We start from the raw sequence: 27,942 nt of genomic DNA on the forward strand, positions 1-27,942 counted from the left end.
GCTGCTTGGCACTCCTTAGGCAGGAGCCGATGTCCTGGCTGGGTGTTGGCAGCAGCAAAGTGCCAGGGCAGGCTGTGTGCCAGCCCAGCTTGCTGTGGGAGAATGTGCCTTGATATCTGCTCCAGTGGTTGCTGAAGCAGTGAGAATTGCTTTTGCCCCCCTGTTAGGTGCCATGGTGTCAGCAGAAGATATTGGAGCCTTCCTGCTCAGGGCATTTCAGTGCCAGGCCCTGACAAGCACCCACAGCTGGGCGGGTTGAGCTGAGCATGGGGCGGTGACCTGCGCTGTGTCTGATTCCCCTTCCTTCCCTGCCCTGGAACAGGGTGTTGCTTTTAGACACCACTTGTCCTGGTTGCTTCAGAGAGCTTTGGAGAGGCTCCAGATCTAATTTTCCCTTTTTCCCTGGGGCTGCCAGAACTTCATGGTTCACGTCAGCATAGTCCTGGCCAGACATTTGACACAGAGGCACAACAGAACTGGCCTCTGTATCCCTTTTTATAATATTAATTTGCATTCCCCGTTTAACGATCAAATCCCTTCCCAGTAAATCATGATAACAATTAGGAGCAAATAAAAATTCATGCATTTCAAACCCATCTCGTAGATCTACTAATAGTGGTTGAATAAAACCATACATGTTTCCCACTTAGCTCCTCAGTAATCAGACATATTTTTATCATTTTCCCCCTTGGGTCTAAGATTCAGAGTGGATTGAGAGGCCCCTGTGTCCATCAGGAAATGCCTCCTCTCAATGCAGACCCACCCTGAATGTTCTCAAGGGCTCCAGTGTGGAGGGTCCCTGGTGTGATGGGAGCTGTGACAGCCCTGCCAATCCATGTCCATCAAGGGGTGGGCTTGCTGGTCCTGAGGGTGCTGCTGTCTGTGCTTGCAGTGTCCTTGTGCCCTGCAGCTGGAGCCCTGGTTCCTTGCCAGGGGCTGTTTGGGTGGGCTCTCCCCTGCTGAGGAGGGCAATGCCTCTGCCAGGTGCTTGTGGCCGAGCCGTGCCCTGGGTGCTGGGGCCCCCTTGGGCCCTGGGGTTGATCCCTCAGGGGCTGTAGGAACTGTGCCCTGGCCTTTGCCTTCAGCTTGGCCTTTTGCTGCTCCCTTCTTGCATTCACCTGCTGTGCCTTTGTGCCCAAGTGCTGCAGGGCCTTCTTGTGCCCCTCCTGCAGCCCCCTCAGTGCCTGTGGGTGCTCATCCTCTGACAGCTGCTGAGCTTTCTGCAAAATCATTTGTATCTACAGTAACCCTAATAAAATCCTTAAAAGATAATCTCCATGCTAAAATATACATTCCACATTTCCCAGGTGTTCCTTGCTCCTCCTCCCTGTGCTCAGGGTGCCCTCCCCAGCCCGTATCCCAGAGCCGCTCCCTGTCCTGCCGCAGTGTCCAAAGGCGCCCCCGGTGGGCAGGGCCGGCAGCTCCGCGGGGCCGGGCAGCGGCCGGGGCGTCCCGCAGCCTCCTGGGGGCCGGGGGCCGCTGCCGGCCCTGCCCGGGGCTGGTGGGGTCAGGCAGCGCCCGGCGCTGAGCCCCGGCTGCCCCACAGCCCTGGCCCGGCCCCGCAGCTCCCCACAGGCCCCCAGCCCGTGCTCCCGGTGCCACAGCTCTGCGCCCGGTGCTGCCGCTGCCCCCCACAGAGAAACCCCCTGAAACCCTGACCTCCTTGTTTTCCTGTCCTGGACACCGGGGGTACAAATGATCTGAATCAGCTGAACAAGTTTTGAGGCTAAGGCCCTGCTGATAAACATCCCAATCCTCAGTATTTTTCTCTTCCTCCTCTTTTCCATCATCCTTTTCCTTCCCACATAGATTCCTCCTGCAGCTTCTTGCCTTAACCATATTGCTGCACACTCCCCTTCACGCAATCCCTTTGCAGCACACCAACACCATCCATGCCCTGTTGTCCAAATGCGAGGGGAATTTGGGGAGGTGGGAGTGGGGCGGCGCCAAGGCCGGGCCCCCCAGCGCTGTCCTGGCGGGAGCGGCTGCAGTGGGGACCGAGTGCGGGCGGGAGCGGCCGAGAGCCCAGCGCTGCCCCAGCCCGACCTGCCCCAGCTCCATCCCTGCCCCTGCCGTGGGATGCTGTGGGTTTGGGGGGAAGAGGGAGCCGGCAGTGGGTGCTGGGCCTGGGGCAGGAGGAGAAGGGAAGGAGAAGCAGAATTGAGGAACAAAAGGGTCAAACGATGCACATGGGAGGAGAAGGTGGGATTGTGCAGAAGGAGGAAGAGGAGTGGGAGAAAGAGCAAGGACACTGGATGTGGAGGAGGAGCAGAAACAGGAGGCACCACAAGGTTCCACTTCTCCCTGTATCTGCAGCTTCCCTGCCAGCCCCAGTAGCATTCCCCCCTACCATGCAGCAGGTGACCAGGGATTGGGATCCACGATTTTCCCGAGGGTGAATCTTGGTGTTTCTGAGCTTTATTGGGCTAATTGTTGGCGCTTTGTTTTTTTGTGGGGGCTGAATCTTTATATTTGGAAGGTGCTTTTGTTGAATTTTAATGTTTGGGAAGTTTTTGATCTGTGTGTTGATGTTTGGAGGACTTTTGTGCTGAATCTTGGTGTTTTGGAGGTTCTTAGACATACAAGATGCCCAATGACTTAATGAGATGAACTTGGGAAAGGAGGAGCTCCCAGTCCAAGACACTCTCATTTTGTTCTTTTCCCCAAACCAGGATTTTTCATTCCTAGGGCGTGTGTGAATGGAGCAGGAGGAAAAGCCCTGGAGATTCCGCACGAGGAGGGGCAGCAAACCCAGCCCAGGGAGCTGTGGGGAGGAAAGAGCCCCCCTGAGCCAGGAAGGCGGCCAGAGATCCAGCCAGAGCTCCGAGCTGGTGGAGAAGCCCCATGGCAGAGAGAAGCCCCACAAGTGCTTGGAATGTGGGAAGGGTTTTAGTCGGAGCTTAGACCTGATCCAGCACCAGGTGATCCACACTGGGGAGAGGCCCTACGAGTGTGAGGAATGTGGGAAGAGCTTCAGCTGGAGCTCCAGCCTGAGGCAGCACCAGGTGATTCACTCTGGGGAGAGGCGCTTTGAGTGTGAGGAGTGTGGGAAGAGCTTCAGCCACAACTCGGTCCTGATCCAACACCAGAGGATCCACACTGGGGAAAAGCCCTTTGAGTGCGGGGAATGTGGGAAGAGCTTCAGGCAGAGGGGGAGCCTGATGCAACACCACAGGATCCACACAGGAGGGAAGCCCTATGAGTGTGTGGAATGTGGGAAGAGCTTCAGCCAGAGCTCTGGCCTGAGGAGACATGAGAGGATCCACACTGGGGAAAAGCCCTATGAGTGTAGGGAGTGTGGGAAGAGCTTCAGCATGAAGTGCAAGCTGACAGAACACCAGAAGATCCACTCTGGGGAAAAGCCCTACAAGTGTGGGGAATGTGGGAGGAGCTTCAGAGAAAGCTGGGCCCTGATTCGGCACCAGGTGATCCACACGGGGGAACGGCCCTACACCTGCTTGGAATGTGGGAAGAGCTATGGGTGGCACACTGACCTGAGAAAACACCAGCGCATCCACAGTGGGGAGAAGCCCTACAAGTGTCCCCAGTGTGGGAAGAGTTTTCACAGGAGCTCCGATCTCCTCAAACATGAGCGGAGTCACAGGGAGGAGAGGCCCTTCCGCTGCCCCGACTGTGGGAAGGGATTCAAGCTAAACTCCGCCCTCACCCTGCACTGGCACATCCACACGGGGGAGAGGCCCTACGAGTGTGGGGAGTGTGGGATGAGCTTCTCATCGAGCTCAATCTTGACCAAACATCAACGGAGGCGCCACTAAGGGTAGCCCTGTGAGTGCCCCGAATGTGGGAAGAGCTTTGTGTGCTGCTCCAGCTCCATCCCCCATGAGAGGATCCGTGTTGGATGATCCCCAGTGACCCCTGTTGGGCAGAGCCCTGGTGATCTGTGGTCCTGGTGATCCAAGTTGGAAGGCATCTGGGTTGGGGGCTCCACATCTTCCTGGTTCCCTGAGGGTACCTAGATAAACCCAGCGGCGGGAGCATCCATCGGGACGCAGACCTATAACGGGAATTCCATGGGGAGAGCAGATTTGTCGACTTTCAACCCCATAAAATCTTTTGCATTCAATTCTATCTTCCTGTGACATCTAGGAGTATTGAATGGTCTTGGAGGTATATTCTGGGTTGACTATTTGGTGCTTGTATCCCCAGTCTGTTCTGTTTGTGCTGAATAGTAAGTTTTGCACCTTCAAGACTTGTCCTGAGAGTGAAGGGGGAGAGAAGAAGCACAGAGTTTGTTTTCAGAAACCGCACTCACTCCTCCACATTCGTGCTCCTGCACTGTGTTGTCTGTGGATGGACAGACAGTGGGACAGAGCTCTCCTTTGCTTTTAGTTAGTTTTAGCTAGCTGAACCAAACAAGTTCTTTGGACTGTGGAGTTTTTCCCCTTTCTTTGGACCTGTTTAAACCTGCTCTGGCCTGAACACCAGAAGAGCATGGGCAGCTCATGCCTGTGGCCCACCGGGCTGGGCCTGGCCTGTGACATTTCCAGCATCGGAGAGATTGATAAGAGACTGAGTGAGCTGAGCCTACAGACCATGGAGGGAATTTGTGAGTTTGTCTCTCTTTTAGAGTGGCAAGAGGTTTTATTGTTTCATATTATTTAGGTTTTATTGTTTAATAAACAGTTTTTTCCACTTTTCTCCAAGGAGGTATTTTATTTTTCCTGAACCAGCTGGGGGAAGGGCCAATTGAATCTGCTGTGTTAAAGGAACCCCTTTAGGGGTTCTCTCCCAAATTTGCCCTGAACCAGGACAAGGTCTTTTCCAACTTCAGGGATTCCACAGTTTTGATTTCTTATTGCCCAAGCGTGTCTTCTGTTGGCAAATGGTGAAAAACTGGGGAAAAGACCAAGATTTTGGAGACAGTGGGATAGAAACTCCACCAGAAAAGGTTCTTCCCTTCTACCCAAGCACATGGATCCTCAGCTGGTATGGACAAGGAAATCCTTTTCTTTTGGCCATGATTTTGTTTTAATTTCTCTTTATCCCCTTAAAATATCCCATATTGAGGTAAAAATAGACATTGAACTAAGACATGGGTGTGGTCATGGAAGGACACATGGACACCTGGAGAGTGACTTGGGGACACATGGATATTAACAGGGATGGGGCCATTTGTGGGGACATGGGGGGACACAGGCATGGATGGAGATGTGGGGGACAATGACAGGGATGGAAACATGGTGGGGAGACAGCCATGGGTGAGGACATGGTGGGACATGGGCAGTGACATGTGGGGCCATGGCCATGGCCGGTGCCATGGGGGGAACTTGCAGGGGATGTGGGGGATGCTGGGTTTGAGGGGGTTGAGGGTTCCTGGGAGGGACTTGGGTCTTGCTGAGGCCTTTGGGGACCCCAGGCTGAGCAGCTCCAGCTGTGCTGGGAGACCCTGGGGGAGGTTCTGGGGCAGCTGCTCAAGGACCCCCTGACCTGGAGCCCCAGCCAGGCATTGGGCTCCTGGAAGGGGATGAACGTCCTTGTCCCCAGGAGGGAAATCCCAGCACCCCCAGGGTGTCAGGGGCAGCTGAGGGGCCACAACAGGGAGGGGAAAGCCAGAGAGAGCTGTCACACTTCTAAGCTAAACCCCAAAAGTACCAAAACGGAGGGATTCCTCCCAGGAAAAAGCAGCCAGGAGCTGCCAGAATTGAGGGAAAGTAGAGATGTGACCTTCCAGACTGAGCAGGAGGGGCCTGCATCCCCCAAAACCAAACACAGGGGTGAGGGCTGGGGCTGGAGGCACAATGGAGAAGGGGTGGAAGAGCAGGGGAAAAGAGGATTCAGAGTGCGAGAGGATGGCACCCCCAAACTGAGTTGGGAGGGGTCTTTGGGTTGGAGGAATAATGAGTGAGGGAAGGGAACGGTGGGGATGGAACAGAAAAAGAGCGGTTCCATGGGGATCCCTTTGTGTCCCCATCATTCGATTCCTGGAGTGATTCCCTGGGGCTCGGGGGGGGAATGGATCCGCACTGGGTGGGTCCCCAAGCCCCCTGCCCATCCCTGGGGGGCTCATGGGGGGTCCCTCCACCCAAATGCTGGTGATGCTGCAGCCATGGGGGAGAGATGGGATCTGGAATGAGCAGGGAAGGAAGAGCAATAGGAAGAGGAAGGAGAGGAGGAGGAGGAGGATGGAGAAAAGGAGGCGCAGGAACAGGAGGAGGAAGAGGAGTCGTCACAGCAGAACCACGCTTTTCCCACCTGCCCGCTGAGTCTGCAGCTCCCCTGGCCCTGACAGCATCGATCCCCCAGATCCCACAGGTGAGTAGGGAGGGGGAACTTGCCCCAAGTCCACTGGGGGGGCCTCTGGGAGGATTTGTTTGCAGGGTAGGGGATGTTTGGATCTTGCAGGGCTCCAAGAGTGAGATGCAGATGCCCTTTTGGAGACATGTGGAGGGTTCCGGTGGCAAACTGTCTGTACTGGCTGGGGAGGTGGTACCAGTTCTGGGGGGACATTGGCATCAGAGTGGGGAGAGCAGCAAAGGCCAATCCCAGAGCTGAGGGATCCCAGCAGCCTGGAGGGGTGGGAGAAGCTGGAGATGAGCAGGGTCTGGGCCCATCCGACTGTGAACAGGGCAGTTACTTCTGGAGCTGTACTTGGGCAGCAGGACCAAGGGCTCACCCACTGTTTTTCCCCCAAGCCAGGATTTGTCAATCCCAAACTTTGTCTGGATGAAGCTGGAGGAGGCTGCAAGGAAAAGGAAAATGGCCTGGGACACAGAGGCAGGCGAGGAGGAAGTCACTGCCCCTTTGCCCCTCTCCTCTGCTCTGTGTCTCAGCCCAGCATTGCCCCTGGCTGCAGGACAATCCCACTGCTGATGTTATAAACAAAAATCCGCCTTTTTTTTTGGTGAGAAAAAGGTTACAAAAACTAGTCAGATCACTGTTGCTGCTGAAGAGCTACCTGTTTGTTATGATAATTACAAGTTGTTGTCGTTAATGGTTCTTTTTTGTATCAGTAAAGGCCCTGGCCAAGACTAAGTTAATGACTCTTCTCCTGAGACAGTGAAGGGCAGGGACCTCCCCAGACAGTGAGGAGAAAGGACTAAACGTGGGAGAGGGGACATGCTAAATAACTTCAGGACCAGCATGCCATGAGAAGCTACCACTCCAAACTTACTGAAAAGACCCCCAAAACAACGAGCCAATATAGAGTTGAGAAATTGGAGTGATGCCTGAACGTGAGGAGCCGAGTGCTGGACCTGCGGGGACGCTGGGGGCCTTTGTTGCCCCTCACCCTGGGTGTGGGGATCTTCTCGGACCGGGTCCTGAAGGGAGCGAAGCTGGGAAAGTCAACATCTGGGTCACGCCCAAAAAAAGCTCCAACGAGGACCAGACCCCCAGCTCTGTCCCTAGTGGACAAAGCTGCAAATATCCTCCTGCGAGTCACCTTTGGAGAGACAACGGAGACTGCAGACCCGTCGAGCTTCCCAATCCCGAGCTAATCACTTTTAATGCAGGCATTAAAAGGAGAAAAAGTCTCCTGCCCTGTTTATGTTAGCTGACACTGTCCTGCCAGGGATGAATTGGTGGGATCCCTTCCCGTTCCCTCTAGCACAGAGGCAAATCCCATCCTCTCCTTGTCCACAGCTCCTTCCTCTTCTCTTTCTGTCCTTCCTTCCTCATTCCTTCCTCTCCTTTTCTTTCCTTACCCCAGTGTCCTGGTTTAGGCCTGGCAAAGCCAGAGCCCCCATAAATATAGTTATGCAGTTCCAGCACGGGCTGCATTCTCTCCGTCTCCAAAAAAGGGGGGGGGGGGTGGATAAACAGTCGCTCGATGCTCCCTCCACCCTTCCACCAAATCCGGGCCTACCGTAGATGGGCCACATGGCTTTCCCCTCCCCTAGCCCAGCCAGCAACTGGGCCGGGGGAGGGAGGCCCAGCTCCTTCACGCCGGAAATCCCAAGAGACCTCTGAAGGGCAAGAGCTGTGCTTTTAACCCCTTGGGTTCGTAGTCTCAAGAGGCGGATCCAAACGCCTCAGTGGTCAAACCAGGTGCTCATCTTAAAATCTGACCATCCATTGGTAACCACAGCAAAACAACATATCCCAGATGTCCCATTTCCGGTCAAACCACGACATTCCACCCTTCGCCTCTTGAGACTACAAACACTAAAATTATTAAATAAATTACAAAACATTTCTACACAATAAACCAACTTAATACATGCTTTGTTCTTATTCCTCTTTGGTCCCATCTCACAGCTTCATCCCATCACTCTCTCAAAATTCGATTCCCAGTCAGGGGAAACCAAATAAATGTCCTGGTTTAGGCCTGGCAAAGCCAGAGCCCCCATAAATATACCTTTTACCTGATATCTGCTGTGAGATGTGGCCAGGAAAATAAGCAAAGCAGGCTCCAACTTAAACATAAAGAGAAGTTTATTAACTAAACTACATACACAATTACTAAACTACACACACAATGGAAAAAAAAACACACAAGGAGAATGAAAACTACACAGAAACACTTCCTTATCCTCCTCCCACCAAATTCCCAAGCACATTTACATTTCTAAAAGTTATCCAGACTCGGTCTGGCACCACCCTTTAGAAAAATCAAATCTTCAGCTCATAAGGGATAGACGGAGTCCTTCCTTGTGCCACGGACTTCTTGTCACAATCAGCAATCCGCCCGGAATCTTGCTATCTCGTGACATCTCCTTTCCATGCCAAGGTGCTCTCACCACCAGGCATGGGATGGGGCAGGGGCCTGCCTTCAGGGCCTTTTAAGAATGCCTCGTCTCGTTCCAAGCAGAGCACAGTCTCATCCCTGGGACCATTGTCCCCCCCATCTCTTCTATACCCCCTGGGGCCGAGGGGTCTCAAAACCAAACTCTCTTGACTCCGAGCCTCCGCTTCCCCCTGCAATACAGCCTCTGCATCACCAGGAAAGAGTCCATGGATATACAACAAAAAAGAGTCCAGCAAAAACTGCCACTCCATCTTCCTCCATTCCTTCAACATCTCTCTTCTCTCTTTGCCAGACCCCCATTACTGGCCTGGTTTCTTCCTTCATCTTCCACTCCTATCCCTTTACCAGGAAAGGCAATGTTCCGTGTAAGTTCTCACTATCCACAAGAGTTAAAAGCTCATCCAGACGGCAGGGCTACTAGCTGTCCCCCCCCCCCACTTCTCCTCCCAGCCGTGCTGCCAGCACATGATATCAAGGTTCAAGGTAACAGTTCCAGTTCCAGCACGGCTGCATTCTCTCCGTCTCCAGAAAAGGGGGGGGGGGGGGGATAAACAGGTCGCTCGATGCTCCCTCCACCCTTCCACCAAATCCGGGCCTACCGTAGATGGGCCACATGGCTTTCCCCTCCCCCAGCCCAGCCAGCAACTGGGCCGGGGGAGGGAGGCCCAGCTCCTTCACGCCGGAAATCCCAAGAGACCTCTGAAGGGCAAGAGCCGTGCTTTTAACCCCTTGGGTTCGTAGTCTCAAGAGGCGGATCCAAACGCCTCAGTGGTCAAACCAGGTGCTCATCTTAAAATCTGACCATCCATTGGTAACCACAGCAAAACAACATATCCCAGATGTCCCATTTCCGGTCAAACCACGACACCCAGGCACTGAGCTGCAGATGGAGACCAGGGAGGACAAATCCCTGTGGTATGCACATTTCTTTGAATAGAGACATAATTCTCTCTCACAGGATTTTTCCTGGGAAGCTGTGGAAAGGCTGAGAAAGCTCAGAAAGGAAGAAAACAATTCTTATCTCGCTGCACCTGTTGTTTGGCACATGTGGAATATGTTATTGAGATTGTTTACTGAGAGTGATTTGTTAATTGGACTGTGGTGATGGTTGTTAGGACTGATTGACCAATTAGGTCAAAGCTGGGTCGTGACTGTCTGGAAAGGGTCAGAGGTTTTTCTTTAGTATGTAATTTTGTATAGATTTAGGATAGCAATAGTGTAATGTAGTATAATATAGTATAGAATAAAGCATCTGTTCAGCCTTTAAAATCATGGAGTCAGAGCACATATTTCCTTGGATGGGTGAGACAAAGTAGAAATTTAACAGGATAGAAATGCATTTTTGGATTTAGGTGAAAAGTGCTGTTCTGAGCCTGTAACTTGTTTATCTGTGCTTAAGACTCCCTGTTCTCACAAGAGAGGAAAAAAATCAAAGAAAAAATCTTGTGCTCGCAGAATGGCCTTGACCAAGAGAAGGAATGCAAACTCCCAAGATAAGCGGAGGCCCCTTTGTCAGGGCCAAAAGCTGAGCCTGACCAGAGAGCTCTCTGTGCAAAAGGCAAGGACTGATAAAAACTAATTGCAGCTTGTAATGTGAAATCTGTAAAATGAATATGAATGAGACAATATGCATATGTATAAGCAAGGGGGAATTCTCAGGGGTGCGCGTCTCCTTTAGGGGGAACAACGATTCCCACATGCGTCCAGTGCTAAACATACCGGCTTTACAACTTTTTACAAAGTTGTGGAGTTTCTCTTTTTTTTCCACTAATCATTTTGGCGAGCCAGCCAAGCGATTGTCTGTCCTCACAGGGGCAGAAGGGAGGACGGACTCCTGGACGCTCCCTGGGATTTTCCTGGAGGAGCTCTGCTCCATCTTGGCTTGCCTCCTGCAGATACAGACAATGACCTGCTGATGTGCAGATACACGGTATGTCTGTCAAGGGGCCTGGGGGAGATAGGGCTGTTGATAAGTCACTCAGAGACATCTGAGTGCACAGCCTCGGCCCTGTGCTTGCAGGCAGCCATCGACCAAGAGCACGGTCAGCGGCAGAGGTTCCCGGTTGATAGCGCAACTGGGAACGGGTTCATTGTTCAATAGAGCGGCCGCTAGCGACTCTGGGGTGAGCCGAGTGAACCCGAACTTTGTGTGCTTGTGGTGTCCAGACATTGTATGGCTAATGCATTGTGTGTTTAATGTTAGCGTGTTTATAATCGTGTGAGTGCGTGGTGTATAAAACAGACCGAGCGAGTGAGTGAGTGTACCCACGGCGTGCGGGGGCAGTTCTACCCATGTCTGAAGCAGCCAGGTTAGGCCCAGAGCACCGGCTGGGGCAGGCTGTGAGGGCAGGGAACACCCCGTGGAATAGTGGAACAAGTGGAGAAACGTGGGTGAGGACATTTATTAATTTATTGTGTTTAAAGGTGGTGATGTGTGATTTGTGTAGATTGTGCACATTTTAACCGTGGCTAGATGAACTCAGGGGATTCTTCTGCCCCCGCAGTTTGGACTTGGTCCCTGGAATTTTACTGTGTGCTGTTATTTTGATTGTGTCCAGTGTATGAGGACCAGAAGAGGCTGATAAGCTGATGTAGGTAGATGAAGTGTTGTATGTTGGGTTGTGTCAAGGAAAGTGGGCACTCTTAAGAGATACCCCTTTCCCAAGTGAGTTTGTGTGGTTCCTCCCCCACATTGTGGTAATTTGATTCTCGGTATTGTAGGCTTGTGTTTGTGGAGATTTTAGGATTTTGTTTGCAACAAGTGTAGCATTTTACATGGAAAAACTGCAGTATGGTGATTTATGTTTAACTGTGATAAAACAAATTAAAGGAATTCCAGGAATTCCCTTCCAACAGCAACCTAAGCCCTGACTCTCGTGAATTTGAGATGCAGGGTGTGTGTGTGTCTGTGTCTGTGTTTGTGGGCATATCAGAGTTTTAGCTGTAACAGGCACAGCTTTTTGCAAGGCAGCAAAGTGAGTGTCAATAGAAACAATGCTTGAATTAGATTGTGCGGGAAGAGAACTGGGAAAGAATGAGATTTTGTAAAGCAGAGTTTAGGTGGAAGAGACCAAGACAGGCACTTTATAATTTATGTTATTCTAAGGAAACCAAGGCTACTCAGAGAGCTCTAAGGAATTTAGTAGCAACTGGTCACGAGAAGCAAAGAAGAACAAGGATGTTTGAATTATTAGAAAAGAGAATTTCATGTAATTTAAGAAACCCAGCAGAAATAATTAAAGCTGAGCGAGTTCAGCTTATTTTATACCCCAAGACTTTGAATTAAGGCAAAAGGCTGGGATGGGGTAGAAAGATGGGAGCTAAGAAAATGGAATTTTTAGTAGACACAGGGGCAGCAAACTCAGTGTTAAATAAAGCCTCAATGCCTGTAACAGATGTTATGGTAAGGGGGCAACTGGCCAATCTGAAAAATCATATTTTGCAAACCATCAAAATACTCATAGGTTTTTGTATATGCCCAACTCTCCAAAGGCCCTGTTGAGTAGGGACTTGTTGGAGGAGCTGGAAGCAAAGATCACATTTAAAGACGGGGATATATTTTAGAGGTAAAGGATCAAGAATATGGAGATATATTGAGCTTAATTTTAACAATTAGCGAAACTGAAATTGAAAATAAGGATGAAATTAACAAGAAAATAATGGATCCAGTGTGTGGTAGATAGGGACAGGCGATCGGAAGATCACGTGATATGACGGAAAGCGGCAGGACTCCTTTTCCCCTAATCCCTTAAGATAAGAGATCAGTTTAGGAATGTGACTAGGAATGTAGCCCCCCTAACGATAGTAATGCTAGTAACTGTCCACTCCTGGTAACATTCCACTCCTTACTAACCATAGATGGTAATGCAGACCCCCTCTGACGTAGAGAGACCCCTTAGACTATAAAACCCCACGAGATGAGATAATAAAGGCCTTTGACCATCCACCACATTGGTGTCTGCGTGCTTCTCTGGCCCGAGCGACCCCAGAGAGTTTGGGTTGCCGTGCTGTTCCTCGAAACCAGGTCGCCTTGCCTTATATCAGAAGGCAACAACTGGTGCCGACACCCAGGAAGTAGCTCGGGGAACGGGATTCGCCTGGACAGAGGACGGCGGCTGTAGCGGCGGGACTGTCTGCAGTGGGGAGGACGCTTCCGGACCAGCGTGGACCATGGAGGCCATAGCGAAGGTCGTAAGTCAGATGCATGCGCAATGGGGTATTGAGTGTAAGCTTAAAGATTTAAGTCTTGCATTGCTGAGACTCATTAAGCTTTGGGCTATAGAAAGCCCAGTGGACATCCTCCATTCCGGGGTTTGGGATAATTGTACAACAGCTTTGGCCGAGCACACTATGTCCTCGGGCTCAGGGAAAGCCCTAAAATCGTGGGGCAGAGTTATCCAGGCTCTGCAGAAAGCTCGACAAGAGCAAGAAACCTGGAAAGCTGTGTGAACTTGTTTATTAGCCACGCCGCAGTTGGGGGTGGGTGCGGTGACACAAACCGTGGAGGATTTTGACCTGGGCGAGCGTGCGGAGGCGCGAACGCCGGAACCCCCTCAGCGAGCGCACTTACCATCGGTGGGGGGGAACATGTGCGGGCGTTTTGGCAGGGACTCGCAGAGGAGGCGCGGAACGCGGCCGGATTGTCGGACCCCATAGGGATCGATAAAAACGCCCCTCGACCCTATGCGTTTGAAAATGGCACCGAGCCATGTGTTCAAGGCGGAAAGGAGGAGGTGGGGGGTGGAAATGCAGTCAGCCTGCTTCACAACACATGCGCGGGCGAGCAGGGAGAAGGGGCGGCCCCCGCGGAGGAGCGTAAGACCAATCAGAGCACTCTATTCAAATTAGGTCCTTATAGGGCAAGGACCTCCCCCAGCAGGAGGCGGGGGGACCCCAGGGGGAGGGAATGGCTCGACCCCCGCAGGAAGGGGCGGGGTCGGAGCCCGAGAAAAAGGCAGAGCAGCCCGGAAACGTCCGTCCAGTCGACTTCCGGCTCGGACTCTGATTCGAGCTCTGAGCTCGAGAGGGAATCGGAGGATTCTGATTGGGATTCTAGTTTTATCAGAGAGAGAGCAGCGGCATGTAAGGTCACTAGTCACAGCGCTCCCGGGTGGGTGAAGGGGTTATCAGAGAAAGATCGAACCCCGCTTACAGACTGGCTGAAAATAAAAATAGCCTGTGCGGAGTGGGCCCCATCTGCGACACTGGTGTTCCCGGTCCATGTGGGGGGAGCAGGCGGAAATCAAAGAACCTATTCCCCAGTAAATCCGAAAGATGTGCAGGCAATTATTAAAGCAATTTCAGACAAGGGAATTAATTCTGCCATGGTTTCCACACTCCTTGACAGCGTTTTTGGAGAGGACGACATGCTTCCCTTTGATATCAAGCAGACGTGCAGGATGATTTTCGATGGGGCAGGGATGATCGTTTTTAAACAAGAGTGGGAGGACAGCTGCATAAAGCAGCTAGCTTTGGTAACGGGAGCTGACCATCCACTGCACGGCTCCAGCATACAGAGGTTAATGGGAACAGACCCCACTATGATCAACCCCCAGACGCAGACAGAGAGGGGTGCATCGCTAACCTCATCATGAAAGGCAGGAAACTCGCCTTGAAACACCTAGGAACAGAGCCAACAAGCATCCACCTTCCTTTCCGCAAGCAACCGACCACGGAGTCAGTCACAATATCGGAGCACCTAGCCCTTGCTCTCACCGGCTTCGGAGGAGAAATCTCCTACTCCTCCAGACTACCCTGGACTCAGCTGCTGACCATTGTCGACATGGACATGCCGCCAAAGGTCAAGGACCGACCACAGCCAGGACTAACGGTCTTCAGAGACGCTTCCTCCACGACTTCAACCGCAACGGCAGTGTGGCAGGCAGGAGAACAATGGCATTGCGTCAAAGCATGTGACCCCACACTGTCAGTGCAACAACTGGAGGCAGCAGCAGTGGTCTTGGCGTGCAGACTCTTCCAAGATGAACACCTCAACATAGTAACGGACTCTATATTCGTGGCAAGGCTCTGCCTAGCCATGGCAGGACCAGGTGTGTCAACATCTGCAGCAGCCTTAATGCTGGAAGAAGCACTCTCCTCGCAACAGGGCGCCGTGTCAGTCATTCACATCAACAGCCACAACCCAGCCAAAGGTTACTTCCAGATCGGCAATGACAAAGCGGACGCCGCAGCAAAAGGCGTATGGACGTTGCAGGAAGCTCGTCAACTGCACGAGTCGCTCCACATAGGAGCCAAAGCACTGGCGAAGAGATGCGAAATCTCGACAGCGGACACGAAATATATGGTAGCCACCTGCCCTCATTGCCAGAAGTCACCCCTTTGGACCTGTGGGGTCAACCCGAGAGGTCTCAAGCCTTAAGAGATCTGGCAGTCGGACTTCACGTTGTGTCAACTGCTGAAGCCCCGAGCATGGCTTGCAGTGACAGTAGACACTTATAGCGGAACGATCGTAGCCACACAGCACCACAAAACAAACTCCAAGGCCACAATTCAGCACTGGCTGACAAACATGGCTTGGCTTGGTATCCCCAAGCAGACCAAAACTGACAACGGTTCCAAATTCACCTCCAAACCAGTGCAAGAATTCACCTCAAAATGGGGCATCACATTAGTGCAAGGTATCCCATATAACAGTACCGGGCAGGCCATAGTCGAGAGAGCAAATCAGACCCTGAAAACCAAGATAGAAGTGTTGGCGAAAGCAGAGGGCTTTGCCAATTCCATTCCCCCAGGAGATCAGTTGCGTATACTGGCAACCGCCTTGCTGGCACTGAATCAATTCCCTAGGGGAGATGAAACAAACAGTCCCGTCCAAAAACACTGGGTCACCCGAGTGCTAGAGGAGGGCCCACAGGTTGTAATTAGAAACGAGCTAGGCGAGTGGGAACGGGGCTGGAGGCTGATACTCACAGGGAGGGGGTACGCAGCAGCCAAAAAGGACAGCAAAATCAGGTGGTGTCCACTTAAGTCAATCAAGCCCGACCTTCAAAATGAGCAGAATGAGACTGATGAGAGTTGTGAGTTTCTGTTTACAGGACATGCTCGTGGGACGTCCTCGTGACATGTACATTCCCATTCCAGAGGAAAGTGACAGACCACCAAGCCGCCAGGCAGCGCCCGAGAGACCCACACGGGTGAGACCCAAGCATCAACGGTGTTTCTGTGTGATTTTGCTGTTGGGGCTTGTTGCCAGAGGGCAAGCCAGCCCAGACCACTACCCCCATCGGCCATTCAGGTGGGTCATGCGACACCTTAGTAGCGACAAGGTGCTCAAAGAAATCACCACACCGAACACCCCATCCTTCGAGCTCCGCATTACCGACCTGTTTCCAGGACTACCAAAGGTAGACCCCTATTCCCCACACGCCACACACATGTACCTATCCTATTGGTGCCCAGCTTCAAACCCAGGAAAAAGCTACTGCAATCACCCAGGGTGGGGATATTGTAGGCACTGGGGCTGCGAAACCATAGTTACAGATGCCAGACCGTCGGGGCCTGGGTGGGATCCACAAGAGCCCGACAAATTCTTACAGTTCACCTGGGCACCCACTGGCTGCAAAACACCCATCTTCCTCCAGGGAAGTTTCCATCGAAACCACCATAAAATCCCTAAAATTCAGAAATGCACTGGCTACAACATGACAGTTTTGCAGCCAGATAACCCTAGTTGGGCCATAGGCAGAACGTGGACAGTAGTCCTTCAAGGGTCGAAAGAGAGGGTGAATGTGCGAATTATCAGGCTCCAGCCGTCGGCATCCCGAGCGGTCGGACCCAACAAAGTGATTAAAAGTGCGCAGAAAGGGAGAAACGCGGCCTACCCCAAAGCCTTGCCCACAAAGGTCACCAATATCCCGACTGGCCATGCGGAAGCCTTTCAGATAGGCTGTTCAGCCGGGTCGGACTCAGACCCAATCCTTCGTATGTTAGAAGCTACCTTCCTATCCCTGAACGAATCCAACCCTAACCTAACCGAATCCTGCTGGCTTTGTTATGATGTTAAACCCCCCTTTTATGAAGGAGTCGCTTTAAACACTCCCTTCAGTTACTCCACAGCCGATGCCCCTCACCAGTACAGATGGGATACCCCCCGCAAAGGAATCACCCTGAGTCAAGCCACAGGCCAGGGCAGATGCTTTGGCAATGCAACCCTAGCTAGGTGGAAAGGCAATGTCTGCACCAAAGTTGTTAAGCCCGACAGGAAAAACAATAAGTGGGTAGTCCCATCCACATCTGGGATGTGGGTCTGCCAGCGATCTGGAGTGAGTCCCTGTGTGTTCCTCGCCAAATTCAATGACTCTAACGACTTGTGTGTCCAAGTTCTGATTGTTCCTAGGGTCTTGTACCATTCAGATGAAGAAGTGTACCACCTTTTCGAGGAACCCAGCCGGCTCCACAAAAGAGAAGTAATAACAGGTATAACTATCGCAATGCTGCTCGGCCTAGGAGCAGCAGGAACGGCAACGGGTGTCTCAGCCCTAGCGACCCAACACCAAGGACTGTCCCAGCTGCAAATGACCATCGATGAGGACCTGCAAAGGATCGAGAAATCCATTTCCTTTCTAGAGAAGTCAGTCTCCTCACTCTCAGAAGTAGTCTTGCAGAACAGGCGAGGACTGGACCTCCTGTTCATGCAGCAAGAAGGCCTGTGTGCTGCCTTGAAAGAGGAGTGATGCTTCTACGCGGACCACACGGGAGTCGTTAGAGACTCCATGGCGGAACTCCGAAACAGACTAGCTCAGAGACAGAAAGACAGGGAAGCCCAACAGGGTTGGTTCGAGTCCTGGTTCAATCAATCACCATGGCTAACCACCCTAATTTCTACCCTAATAGGTCCATTGGCAATGCTGCTTCTAGCAGTTACCTTCGGACCATGCCTGCTGAATAAGCTGGTCTCATTCGTTCAGACCCGCCTAGAACGGGCCAACATCCTGTTCATAGGCCGGCAACAAATGCTGTGAACTCAACCAGGGAACACTGCCAGTCACAAGATTTTCTTAACTTGCCTGGCAAAAACTTACTCAGGTTTACCAAACCCCTTTCCTTGTCGAACTACAACCTTATACCTCATTTCAGTGCCTATGTATATGACTACCTCATTCATTTGTAAAAAAGGTGGGGGGAGATGTGGTAGATAGGGACAGGCGATCGGAAGATCACGCGATGTGACGGAAAGCGGCAGGACTCCTTTTTCCCCTAATCCCTTAAGATAAGAGATCAGTCTAGGAATGTGACTAGGAATGTAGCCCCCCTAACGATAGTAATGCTAGTAACTGTCCACTCCTGGTAACTTTCCACTCCTCACTAACCATAGATGGTAATGCAGACCCCCTCTGACGTAGAGAGACCCCTTAGACTATAAAACCCCACAAGACGAGATAATAAAGGGCTTTGACTGTCCACCACATTGGTGTCCGCATGCTTCTCTGGCCCGAGCGACCCTGGAGAGTGTGGGTCGCCGTGCTGTTCCTCGAAACCAGGTCGCCTTGCCTTATATCAGAAGGCAACACCAGTGTTTCCTGGGGTATGGGCCTCTAACATAGTAGGGAGGGCAGAGAATGCACATTCTGTGCAAGTTAGGGAAAACAACAAGCTAGGGTCAGGCAGTACACCTTGTGGCAAACCCATACACCCTACTAACACGTTTGGCACCTGAGCTACCCTAGTTTACTGCTTTAGATCTGAAAGAGGCCTTCTTTTTCCTCCCTATCCATGAAGCCAACCAGAAAATTTTTGCATTCAAATGAGAAAATCCTAAAAGCAGGCACAAAACCCAGCTCACATAGATTGTGTTGCCTCAAGGCCTTCAAGGCTTCAAAATTCCCCTACTCTGTTTGGAGAACTGTTGCAGTGTGTTGCAATTTCCTGTTTTAAACTTCCCAGTCCCTTCCCCAGGTGTGGCAATACCTCTCTTCCCCTTCCCCCCTCGCCCCCTGCTGGGCTGTCAATCAGGCTTAACATTCCAGCAAGGCCATCGTGTGGTTGGTCAAGTTCAAAGGATGCAATCCAGGCCTGGGGTCATTGGCCTGTCTAGGTGTCCCTCGTCCCTTGAGACCCTCCTCTTCCTACTAGGTTGGTGCCTCACCTGTCCCTTCCCCTCCCCCTGTCCCTGGGCTTAAATTGACCAAGGACCATGTGCTCGTGATTCTGTTGGAGCTGTTACCTGAGATTCAGACCTCTGTGACCATGGAATAAACTCTGGATATTAACCCTCCAACAGAATCCGTCTCCTTTCTCTTCACCATCGCCTGAAGCCTTCCCACCTGAGGTAAACTGAGTTTCTACAGGCCTGGACTTGTTTCAGCTCCCAGCTGCAACCTCTAGCCAGCCAAAGGTGTCTCTGAGGTGAAATACCACAGTTGCTGCCTTTGGCCTAGCAGCAAGGGTCAGACAAGCCCAGGCACAATCTACCTGGTAATACTGGGATTCATATTCCAATATTTTGGCACCCATGGTGGGGCAAAGCGACTCTGCAGCCCCAAGAAGGAATCTCAGTACCTTGGAAAGACTTCGGCAGCCGTGCACCCAGCTGCAGAGCCTTGGTTGCAACACTCTCAGCAGAGACTTTGGGATTAAGCCCAGAAAAAGTTTTGTGGACGGCTCAGTGCCTCTGGAAAGTGAGCTCCTTTCTGGTGAGCGGATTTGCCAGAGGAAGAACAGGGTAGCCTCTCCTGCCTATAGAGGGGTCCTGTTCCAATGAAGAACACCCTGCCTGACCTGGCCAGCAACAGCTTCCATTTCATTAAGTATTCTCTGCTCCTTGGTGGAGCATAAGCTCAAAAACAGACTCTGCCGTGAGTTCTGTTCCTTTTTTGCCTTTGCTTTCAGGCTGCGCAGCCCCATAGACGTGATACCATTGCGTTTTAGGCTTTAGCTTTTGCGGCGTGTTTCGCTGTCTTTTGGAATTCGCGCCGGCAGAGGAGCGGGGGGGCACTCTCCCTGCCCTTCCCCTCGGCTCAGTAGCGCAGTGTGCTCAGCTCTCTCTGCGGGGGGGAGCTCTCTCGGTGCGGGGGACTCTGACATCTCTCTGTGCAGGGGAGGGGGGCTCTTTACACGTGGCCGGGGGGTCTCTCTCGGCGTGAGGCGGGGGGTGCTCTGTACATGCAGTGCGGGCCGGCCCTGGTTTCGGCTTGCCACGTGGTGTGGGCAGAGGCTGCTCTCTCAGCTCCGCGGGGGGGGCTGCATTCTCGGGCGGGAGAGGCTTTGTCTCCTCCTCGGCTCGGCAGGGCGTGTCCTGCTGCTGCTGCCCGGGAATTTTAAAAGAAGTAAATACAGCTGCATTTGAAAGCTTTTGTCTGGTCTGCTCGTTAACGCTTTCCTATCTGTGTGTTTTTTTTTTTTTTAATTATAAATCAGTAGCTGATTTTGGCTTAGTCTTTTGTCAGGCGGGATTTTGCACTTTGCCTTTTACACCTAACATGGGCTCGAATCTCAGCACAGTACAAAAAGGAGTGTATTATCATATTGTTAGTATTTTAGTCAGTGGTAATGTGAAGTCCTCTCTCTAAAGGTAAATTGAAACAGTTTATAAGATGGCTTTTTCTACACTTCCCACAAGTCTCCCCTAAAGAAATCCACAATATTCAATTTTGGGATAAAGTAGGAAATGAATTGATAACCTTAGGACAGTCTGGGAACACATCCTCAGCTAAATTTGTGTTCTGGAGTTTACAAATTCGAACAGCCTTGCTCAAACAAAAGGAATTGGAGAAAAAGCCAAATGTAAAGCCATCTACCTCTGCTCTCCCTGTCTCTCTCTCTCCTAGCTCTAAAACCCCTAAACCTTTTACCCCAAAACTTGGTATTTTAAAGAGAGCACTCTCATTGGGAAGTTGACTCCCTGAGTTTGTTAAAATGCCTGAGAAGCCCTGTCCACAAGGCCCTGGCCAGGCTGCATGGAACCTTTCCCAATCCCGTGCCCCCTCCTCTGAAACCCACAGCACGTGTCAGCTTTCCAGACAGCAGTGATGCCCAAAATGGCCCCCAGTCCCTAGGGGGTCCACAAGATGGAGGATGCCACATCATCCCAAACTTGGTCTTCTTCTTCCCAAGATCCTCTTAAGCATGCTAAAATTCCATCCCCATCCCCCTCGCCTCCTGTTCCTCATGATACCTTCCCCCCTCCCCCTCCCTTTCCTGCAGTACCCTCAGCTCCGCCCCTCTACTCCTCCCAGGGGGCGTTTGCTGACGTGATGTCGCAAGGTGTCCCCGCCCCCTGCCTGTCCCCTGACCCCGCCCTCTGTCCCCACAGTGTCCCCGTCCCTTGCCAGCCCCCTGTCTCCACCCCCTGTGCCCATTGCATCCCTGCCCCCTCCCCGGGTTCCCACGGTGGGGACACACCCACTGCCTGTCCCCAAACCTGTATCTGTGATCCCAATGCTTCCAATTCAAAGGATACAGAGCAGGGAACTTCCGACCCAACACAGGGTCCCACCTTGTCATTGGCTCCTGTTACGTTTCAGCCTGCAGCACAAGGGGGGGCAGCCCCAACTGCTAATTGGAACTCTTTTGGACAACAATTGATTAAAGAGATCTGTAAATCTCATAAAGAATATGGTCCACACAGTCCATATTTCCGTGGCCTTTTAAATTCTGAATTGAGTAGGACTGTAGTAGTCCCACATGATTTAAAACAGCTTTTTTCGTGTCTCATGACCTCCACGGAATTCAAATTATGAGAATTAGCATGGAAACAACTGCTAAAAGACACTCTTCCAGGCTTGCATGCTGATCCAAACACAATGAAGGACAATAATGGTGTGCCTATTACAACGGACCACCTCTCTGGCGAGGGCCAATGGTCTTTACCCTCAATCCAAGCTATGGCAATTCCTGTAGAAACACTCAAGAAAGTAAAAGAAGCAGCTGAAAAAGCATTCTTTTCCCTCCAACCTGAGGGGCCTTTTGAGCCCTATAGCAAAATTAAACAGCTACCATCAGAGCCCTTTTTGAAATTTGTAGAAAGGTTTACTAGAGCTATTGAAATACAAGTTAAAAAAGAGAATGCTAGGGAAGAGGTTTTAGAGGAAATGGCATTTACGAATGCAAATGAACAGTGTTGAGCAGCAATCCTGAGCCTTCCTATAGAACCCCCCCTACACTAAAAGATATGCTTCTCTTCCTGTAACAGGAAAGTGCCTCTGATGAGTGTAGCTGAAGACACCAGATCAAGACTGCTGCCAAGACTACTTCAGCGTGTTGCCATTGCCAGCCCTGTGGCCATTCCCTCAGCACAGCAGTACCCTGGGCAGCAGCGGAGACCAGCAATGGTTGAGCCCACAAAGCCATGCCTGCTTTGCAATAACCTTGGGCACTGGAGTAACCAGTGCCCCCTGAAAAGGCAATTCGATGAATTCAGACATGGCAGGGGAGAAGAACTACAAGCACTCCCTGAGGGTGAACAACAACAAAAAAACTGAAGAGGGAGCGCCGGCCTGCCAGGCATGCAGACACAAAAAGAGCAGGCCAAGGGAATAAGGGTCGCAAAACAAATCAAGTGCGCGGTAATATTTCTGTAAGTGAAGCAGGTGCTTGAAAGACTACGTCTGCTGGTCCACTGTTAAAAGTAAAACAAAATAACCTTTGTTATGATTTGGGTGATCCTATGTTAATCACGTCTTCTGTCAATGAGCCTTACAGGTTGCAGCTGACAGAGTCACTCCACCTGAAAGACACTGACTGGCATTTTGTCTCTGTCAGTCCAGAACAGAAGGGTACTTGGAATTTGTTGAAGAATTCGTTGTAAGTACATCGTCATTGGGGACACCAAACACACACCACAAGAGATCGAAATTGCTCCAGGAATGACAACATCAGATCCTGAGCAATTCGTTCTCGGGCTGCACTGTTTCCACCCACCCCTGTTTCTTCCCAAGGGACAAATTGTTGCACAAGCCATCCCTGTGCTGTCTTTACCTGAAAGTACTGAAAAACAAGGGCCCACAGTCGCCCGGGTCCAAGTTATTGGGAAAGACAAACCCAAATTATGGTGTAATGTCAGTGGGGGTGGGGAGTCAAAATGCATTGAGATGCTTGTAGACACTGGTGCAGACTGCACAGTGATTCCAGTACAAGACTGGCCAGCACACTGACCTTTGCAAAATGATGCCGGTCACATTCAAGGTGTAGGAGGCCTGCAATTGGCAAGACAATCCAAAAGCATCATTCAAATTGAGGGACCAAACGGACAATTGGCAAATATTCATCCATTTGTGTCCATTCGTCCATTAGATTATTCAGAACCTTTGTTAGGGAGAGATGTAATGGCCCAGTGGGGTGTCACAATTGATATTCCAGACTCTCCACAGCATTTTTGTACAGCAGTCATTGAACAACAGTGCCCCACCCAAAAACTGAAGTGGAAAACAGACAAACCAGTTCAGGTGAAACAGTGGCCGCTCAGTAAACAAAAAATAAAGGCGCTTGAGGAACTAGTGGAAGAGCAACTAAAAAAGGGTCACATTGTGGAGGCCATGTCCCCATGGAACTCCCCAGTGTTTGTCATCCAAAAAGCTGACAAAAAGAGATGGTGGCTCCTCCATGACCTTTGACAAATTAATAATGTAATTGAAGATATGAGTTCTCCCCAACCTGGTATGCCATCTCCAACAATGCTTCCCCAAGATTGGAAATCAGCTGTTATTGATATTAAAGATTTTTTTTTCCAAATCCCCTTGCACCCTGACAATGCACTGCGTTTTGCATTCTCGGTCCCTTCCATCAACATGGAAGCCCCTATGTAAAGGTACCGTTGGACAGTTCTTCCTCAGGACTTGAAGGTCTCACCAGCTATCTGCCAGTGGTATGTCTCTTCCCTGCTGTCCCCAGTGCGTGCAGCCACAGAGAAGGCCATCATCTATCATTATATGGATGATATCCTCGTGTGTGCCCCCAATGATGATTTACTCACACATGCGCTTGACCTAACGATCGATGCATTGATTGTTGCAGGGTTTGAGCTCCAAGAAAAGAAAATTCAAAAGATGCCACCTTGGAAGTATTTGGGCTTAGAAATTGGAAATAGGACCATTGTTCCTCAAAAACTAGAAATCAATCCAAGGATCAAGACCCTTGCGGATGTCCACAAGTTGTGTGGGTCTTTGAATTGGGTAAGGCCATGGCTCAGTCTGACTAACGAAGACCTTGCCCCTCTTCTTGATTTTTTGAAAGGGGGAGAGGACCCAGGTGCTCCTAGGTCTATTACCCCAGAGGCACGGAAAGGGGGTGCTCTAGAAAAGGTTCAGATTGCAATGTCCACAAGACAGGCAAACCGATGTCGGCCTGACCTGCCATTTAAATTTATCATCCTAGGTAAGTTGCCACACCTCGATGGAATTATTTTCCAGTGGGAGGAAAAACAAACACCTAAGGCAAAGGAAACACCTAAAAAGGGCCAGGACCAGAGGGACCCTCTCTTGATCATAGAATGGGTTTTCCTCAGTCACAAATGATCTAAGAGACTGACAAAGCCTCAGGAGCTGGTAGCAGAACTGATCCAGAAAGCAAGGACCCAGATCAGGGAGTTAGCAGGATCTGATTTTAAGTGCACTCACATTCCAGTTGAGTTAAAATCGGGTCAAAATACTATGAAAATACTGGAACAATTGTTTCAAGAAAATGTAGTGTTGCAGTTTGCTCTAGATTCCTACTCAGGACAAATTTCTGTAGCGTGGCCCACTCACAAATTGTTTGAACAAGATGTTCAATTCACTGTGAAATTGAGAAGTGCTCTAAGTAGAAGACCTTTAAAAAAGGCTCTGACTGTCTTTACAGATGCGTCCAGGAGGTCCCACAAGTCCGTTATGACTTGGAAGGATCCTCAAACCCAGCAGTGGGAGACGGACATTGCTGAGGTGGAAGGTTCACCTCAGGTTGCTGAATTGGCTGCGATTGTTAGGGTTTTTGAAAGGTTCTCAGAACCATTCAATCTGATTACAGATTCTGCATATGTGGCAGGAGTAGTATCCAGGGCAGATCAAGCAATACTGCAAGAGGTGTCTAACATCACACTTTTCGAATTGCTCTCAAAACTGGTAAAGTTAGTCACTCACCGAGAGCAACCATTTTATGTGATGCATGTCAGGTCACACACTGACTTGCCAGGGTTTATCGCTGAAGGCAACAGAAGGGCAGATGCTCTTGCTGCACCTGCAATGATGGCCACTCTCCCAAATGTTTTTGAACAGGCAAAAATCAGCCACCAGCTTTTCCACCAAAATGCACCTGGCCTGGTTTGTCAGTTTAACATCACTCGAGAACAGGCCAAAGCAATTGTGGCCACATGCCCAAATTGCCAACAACATGCAGTCCCTACAGTGAGTACGAGAGCAAACCCAAGGGGACTGAACAGTTGTGAACTGTGGCAAACAGATGTTACACACATACAGTCTTTTGGATGGCAGAAATATGTTCATGTTAGAGTAGATACCTTTTCTGGAGCAGTCTATGCTTCTGCCCACACAGGAGAATCATTTATCGATGCCATTAAGCACCTCTTACAGGCTTTTTCTGTCATGGGCATCCCCAAGGAGTTGAAAACTGATAATGGGCCTGTTTATAAATCCAAGGAATTGGGGAGCTTCCTGCAGCAATGGGGAGTAGAGCACAAAACTGGCATCCCCTACTCCCCTACAGGTCAAGCCATTGTAGAAAGAACTCACTGTGATACTAAAAGAGTCCTGGACCAGCAACAACAGGTTCTGAAGGTAGAACCTCCCCACATCCAGTTATCCAGGGCACTGTTCACAATCAATTTTCTGAATTGTTCCTTTGACAGCCTGAACCCGCCCATCCTACACCACTTTGGGGGGAGCAGTCATAGGTTGATGAAAGAAAAGCCTCCGGTTTTAGTAAAAGACCCCGAGACTTGGAAAATGGTGGGACCTTACAAATTGGTTACTTGGGGACGTGGATACGCTTGTGTGTCCACCCCCTCTGGTTTAAGGTGGGTTCCTTCCAAATGGGTAAAGCCTTATGTTCCCAAGGTCTCAGAGAAATCTACGGAAGTACCCCAGGTTGCTCATGCTGCCTGGAGAAGGAAACGCCGCACGCATTCTCTGGATGAAATTCCATTTAAGCCTCCTATCTGGAATAGTTTGTAATATATGTTTCTCTCAAGTTCCTTGTACCAGTTTAGATCCCACTGTTCGTGTGTATTCAGTCTCAAGACACCATAGTAAAGCCGCAAAACGGATAGCCTTCAAGAAATAATGAGTTAAAACATGGAATGTGAAACATTGGAAGAAAGCATAGCACTTAGGAAACATATAGAGCAATAAATCGGCTAAGGCATGGGACACAATGACAGGAAAGAGAGATAGGGATAGGGGAATTGATGGGCTAAGCATGTTCTGAGCCAACGATGTCAAACTGACCCTAAGAGCCTTGCCAAGCCATGGGACCAAGCCAAGTACACCGGGAATTGGCCATATTAGGATAGGAGTTCAAAAGTTTAAGGAGGAAGACTCATCAGGTGACCCCTGCCCACGATGAAGGCAACCGGAACGACCACCAAAATGATCCTCAAAAGAGATGCCTCCGCCCACGCTCCGCCTACACCATGCCTCTTATGAATATGCATGCAAAAACATGATTATGCATGTGATATGATGTAACTTTATATTCAAAACTGTATAAAAGGCTTACTTTTGTTACAAGATAGGGAGAAATCCCTTTTGTGATTTCTCCGACGCGTCGTAATAAAATACCTCCTGTCTATGCTGACTTAAATTGAGTCTCTTAGGCAGTTATTCTCGCCCTTTGGGGCAAAATTCGGCATCAATAGACCGAGCCTGCTTCTCGTCCTACTCGTGATCATCCCACCTGCGATCTCCTGCATAGTCCCTCAGCCCAAAGCACGTATGGACTACCTTGGCAAAAGCTCTCGGACATCAACAGAGAAACTGACAATGGGCTGAATGGACTGTTCAAAGGCTGGGGACTCTTGGGCTGGTTGGGATCTATGCTGAAAACTGTGTTTTAGTGCTGTTTATTTTAGTTATTGTTATTGTAGTTGTTAGCATTGTTTTTGGACTAATCAAACGCATGGTTTTCAAGTTAGTTTCAAGCCCATCTCCCCCTCCTGTAGAGGAGGAACCAATTTCATCACAAACCCAGTCCCTTTCTTTTTAAACAACACTAGGGGGAGATGTGGCACTGTGTTACAATTTCCTGTTTTACCTATCCTAGTCCTTCAGGTGTGCCATCTTCCCCCGCCCCCCTTTTCCCCTGCTGGGCTGTCAGTCAGTCTTGGCATTCCAGCAGAGCCATCGTGTGGTTGGTCAGCTTCAAAAGATGCCCCTATGCGCACAGGTCATTGGCCTGTCTGGGTGTCATCCTCCCCCGAGACCCTGCCCCTCCCACCTGGTTGGTGTTCCTCTATCCCTTCCCTCCCCCTCCCCCTGGAGCCTAAAAGGTCAATCAGGCCATGCGGTCGGGATTCTGTTGGAGCTGTTACCTGTGATTCAGACCTCTGTGACCATGGAATAAAACTCTGGATATTAACCCTCCGGCAGAATCCATCTCCTTTCCTCCTCACCATCGCCTGAAGCCTTCCCACGTGAGATAAAGTGGGTTTCTACAAGTCTGGACTTGTTCACTGCCCGCTGCAGCATCCAGCCAGCTAAAGATGTCTCTGGGGTGAAACACCACAGTTGCCGCCTTTGGCTTGGCAGCAGGGGTCAGACGGGCCCAGGCACAATCTACCTGGTGATATTGGGATTCATATTCCAATAGAGGGCAGAGGTAAAAATGTGATGAATCGAAAATGGGAGGAGATGGCATTGACACATGACATATAAGGGGGGAATCTTCACTTAGCAAGCTTGTACGTGAGGTGGCAAGGGTCCAAGAGCCCTGCACTCTATACCCCGTGGTTATCTTTTGCTTTTGCACTATTATTTGAAATGAATTATCTGTTATTTTTAATCAAATTATATTGTCAATATATATTTTCTAAACTATTCAATTAAAATTGCTGCTATCTCAAATATTGTTTGGGTTTTTTTATGATGGGATAATTGGGCAAACATAACAACAAGAAACACAAGGGCAAAACCAATGGCCGGAATATATCAGACAAGAAAGGACAGTTTAGAATTTTGCCAACAGCAGCTTTGCTGTGACAGGCCAGGAGTGCAGTGCACACAAGCTCCAGGCAAACAGTTCAAGGCAAAGCTGAGAACAGCAAATCAAATCCAAACCAGTCAGAGAGTACC

The 27,942-nt window shown here is 50.4% G+C and overlaps 1 protein-coding gene and 1 pseudogene across 1 annotated transcript in view; one reads left to right on the plus strand and one right to left on the minus strand.

Annotated features, from left to right (window-relative positions):
* LOC128945560 (uncharacterized) overlaps nt 1–27,942 on the minus strand; it is a 1,627,138-nt pseudogene that overhangs the window by 820,864 nt on the left and 778,332 nt on the right.
* LOC128945495 (zinc finger protein OZF-like) overlaps nt 2,604–27,942 on the plus strand; it is a gene marked incomplete at its 3' end in the record, with an annotated part of 32,025 nt that continues 6,686 nt past the window's right edge. The window contains 1 exon segment of the mRNA XM_054289266.1: nt 2,604–3,706. Coding sequence (XP_054145241.1) covers nt 2,700–3,706 — 1,007 coding nt within the window.

This window comes from Melozone crissalis, unplaced genomic scaffold (assembly GCF_028551555.1).
Source record: "Melozone crissalis strain CALT ecotype California unplaced genomic scaffold, PUWL_Pcris_2 ptg000066l_1, whole genome shotgun sequence".
Lineage (NCBI taxonomy): Eukaryota > Metazoa > Chordata > Aves > Passeriformes > Passerellidae > Melozone > Melozone crissalis.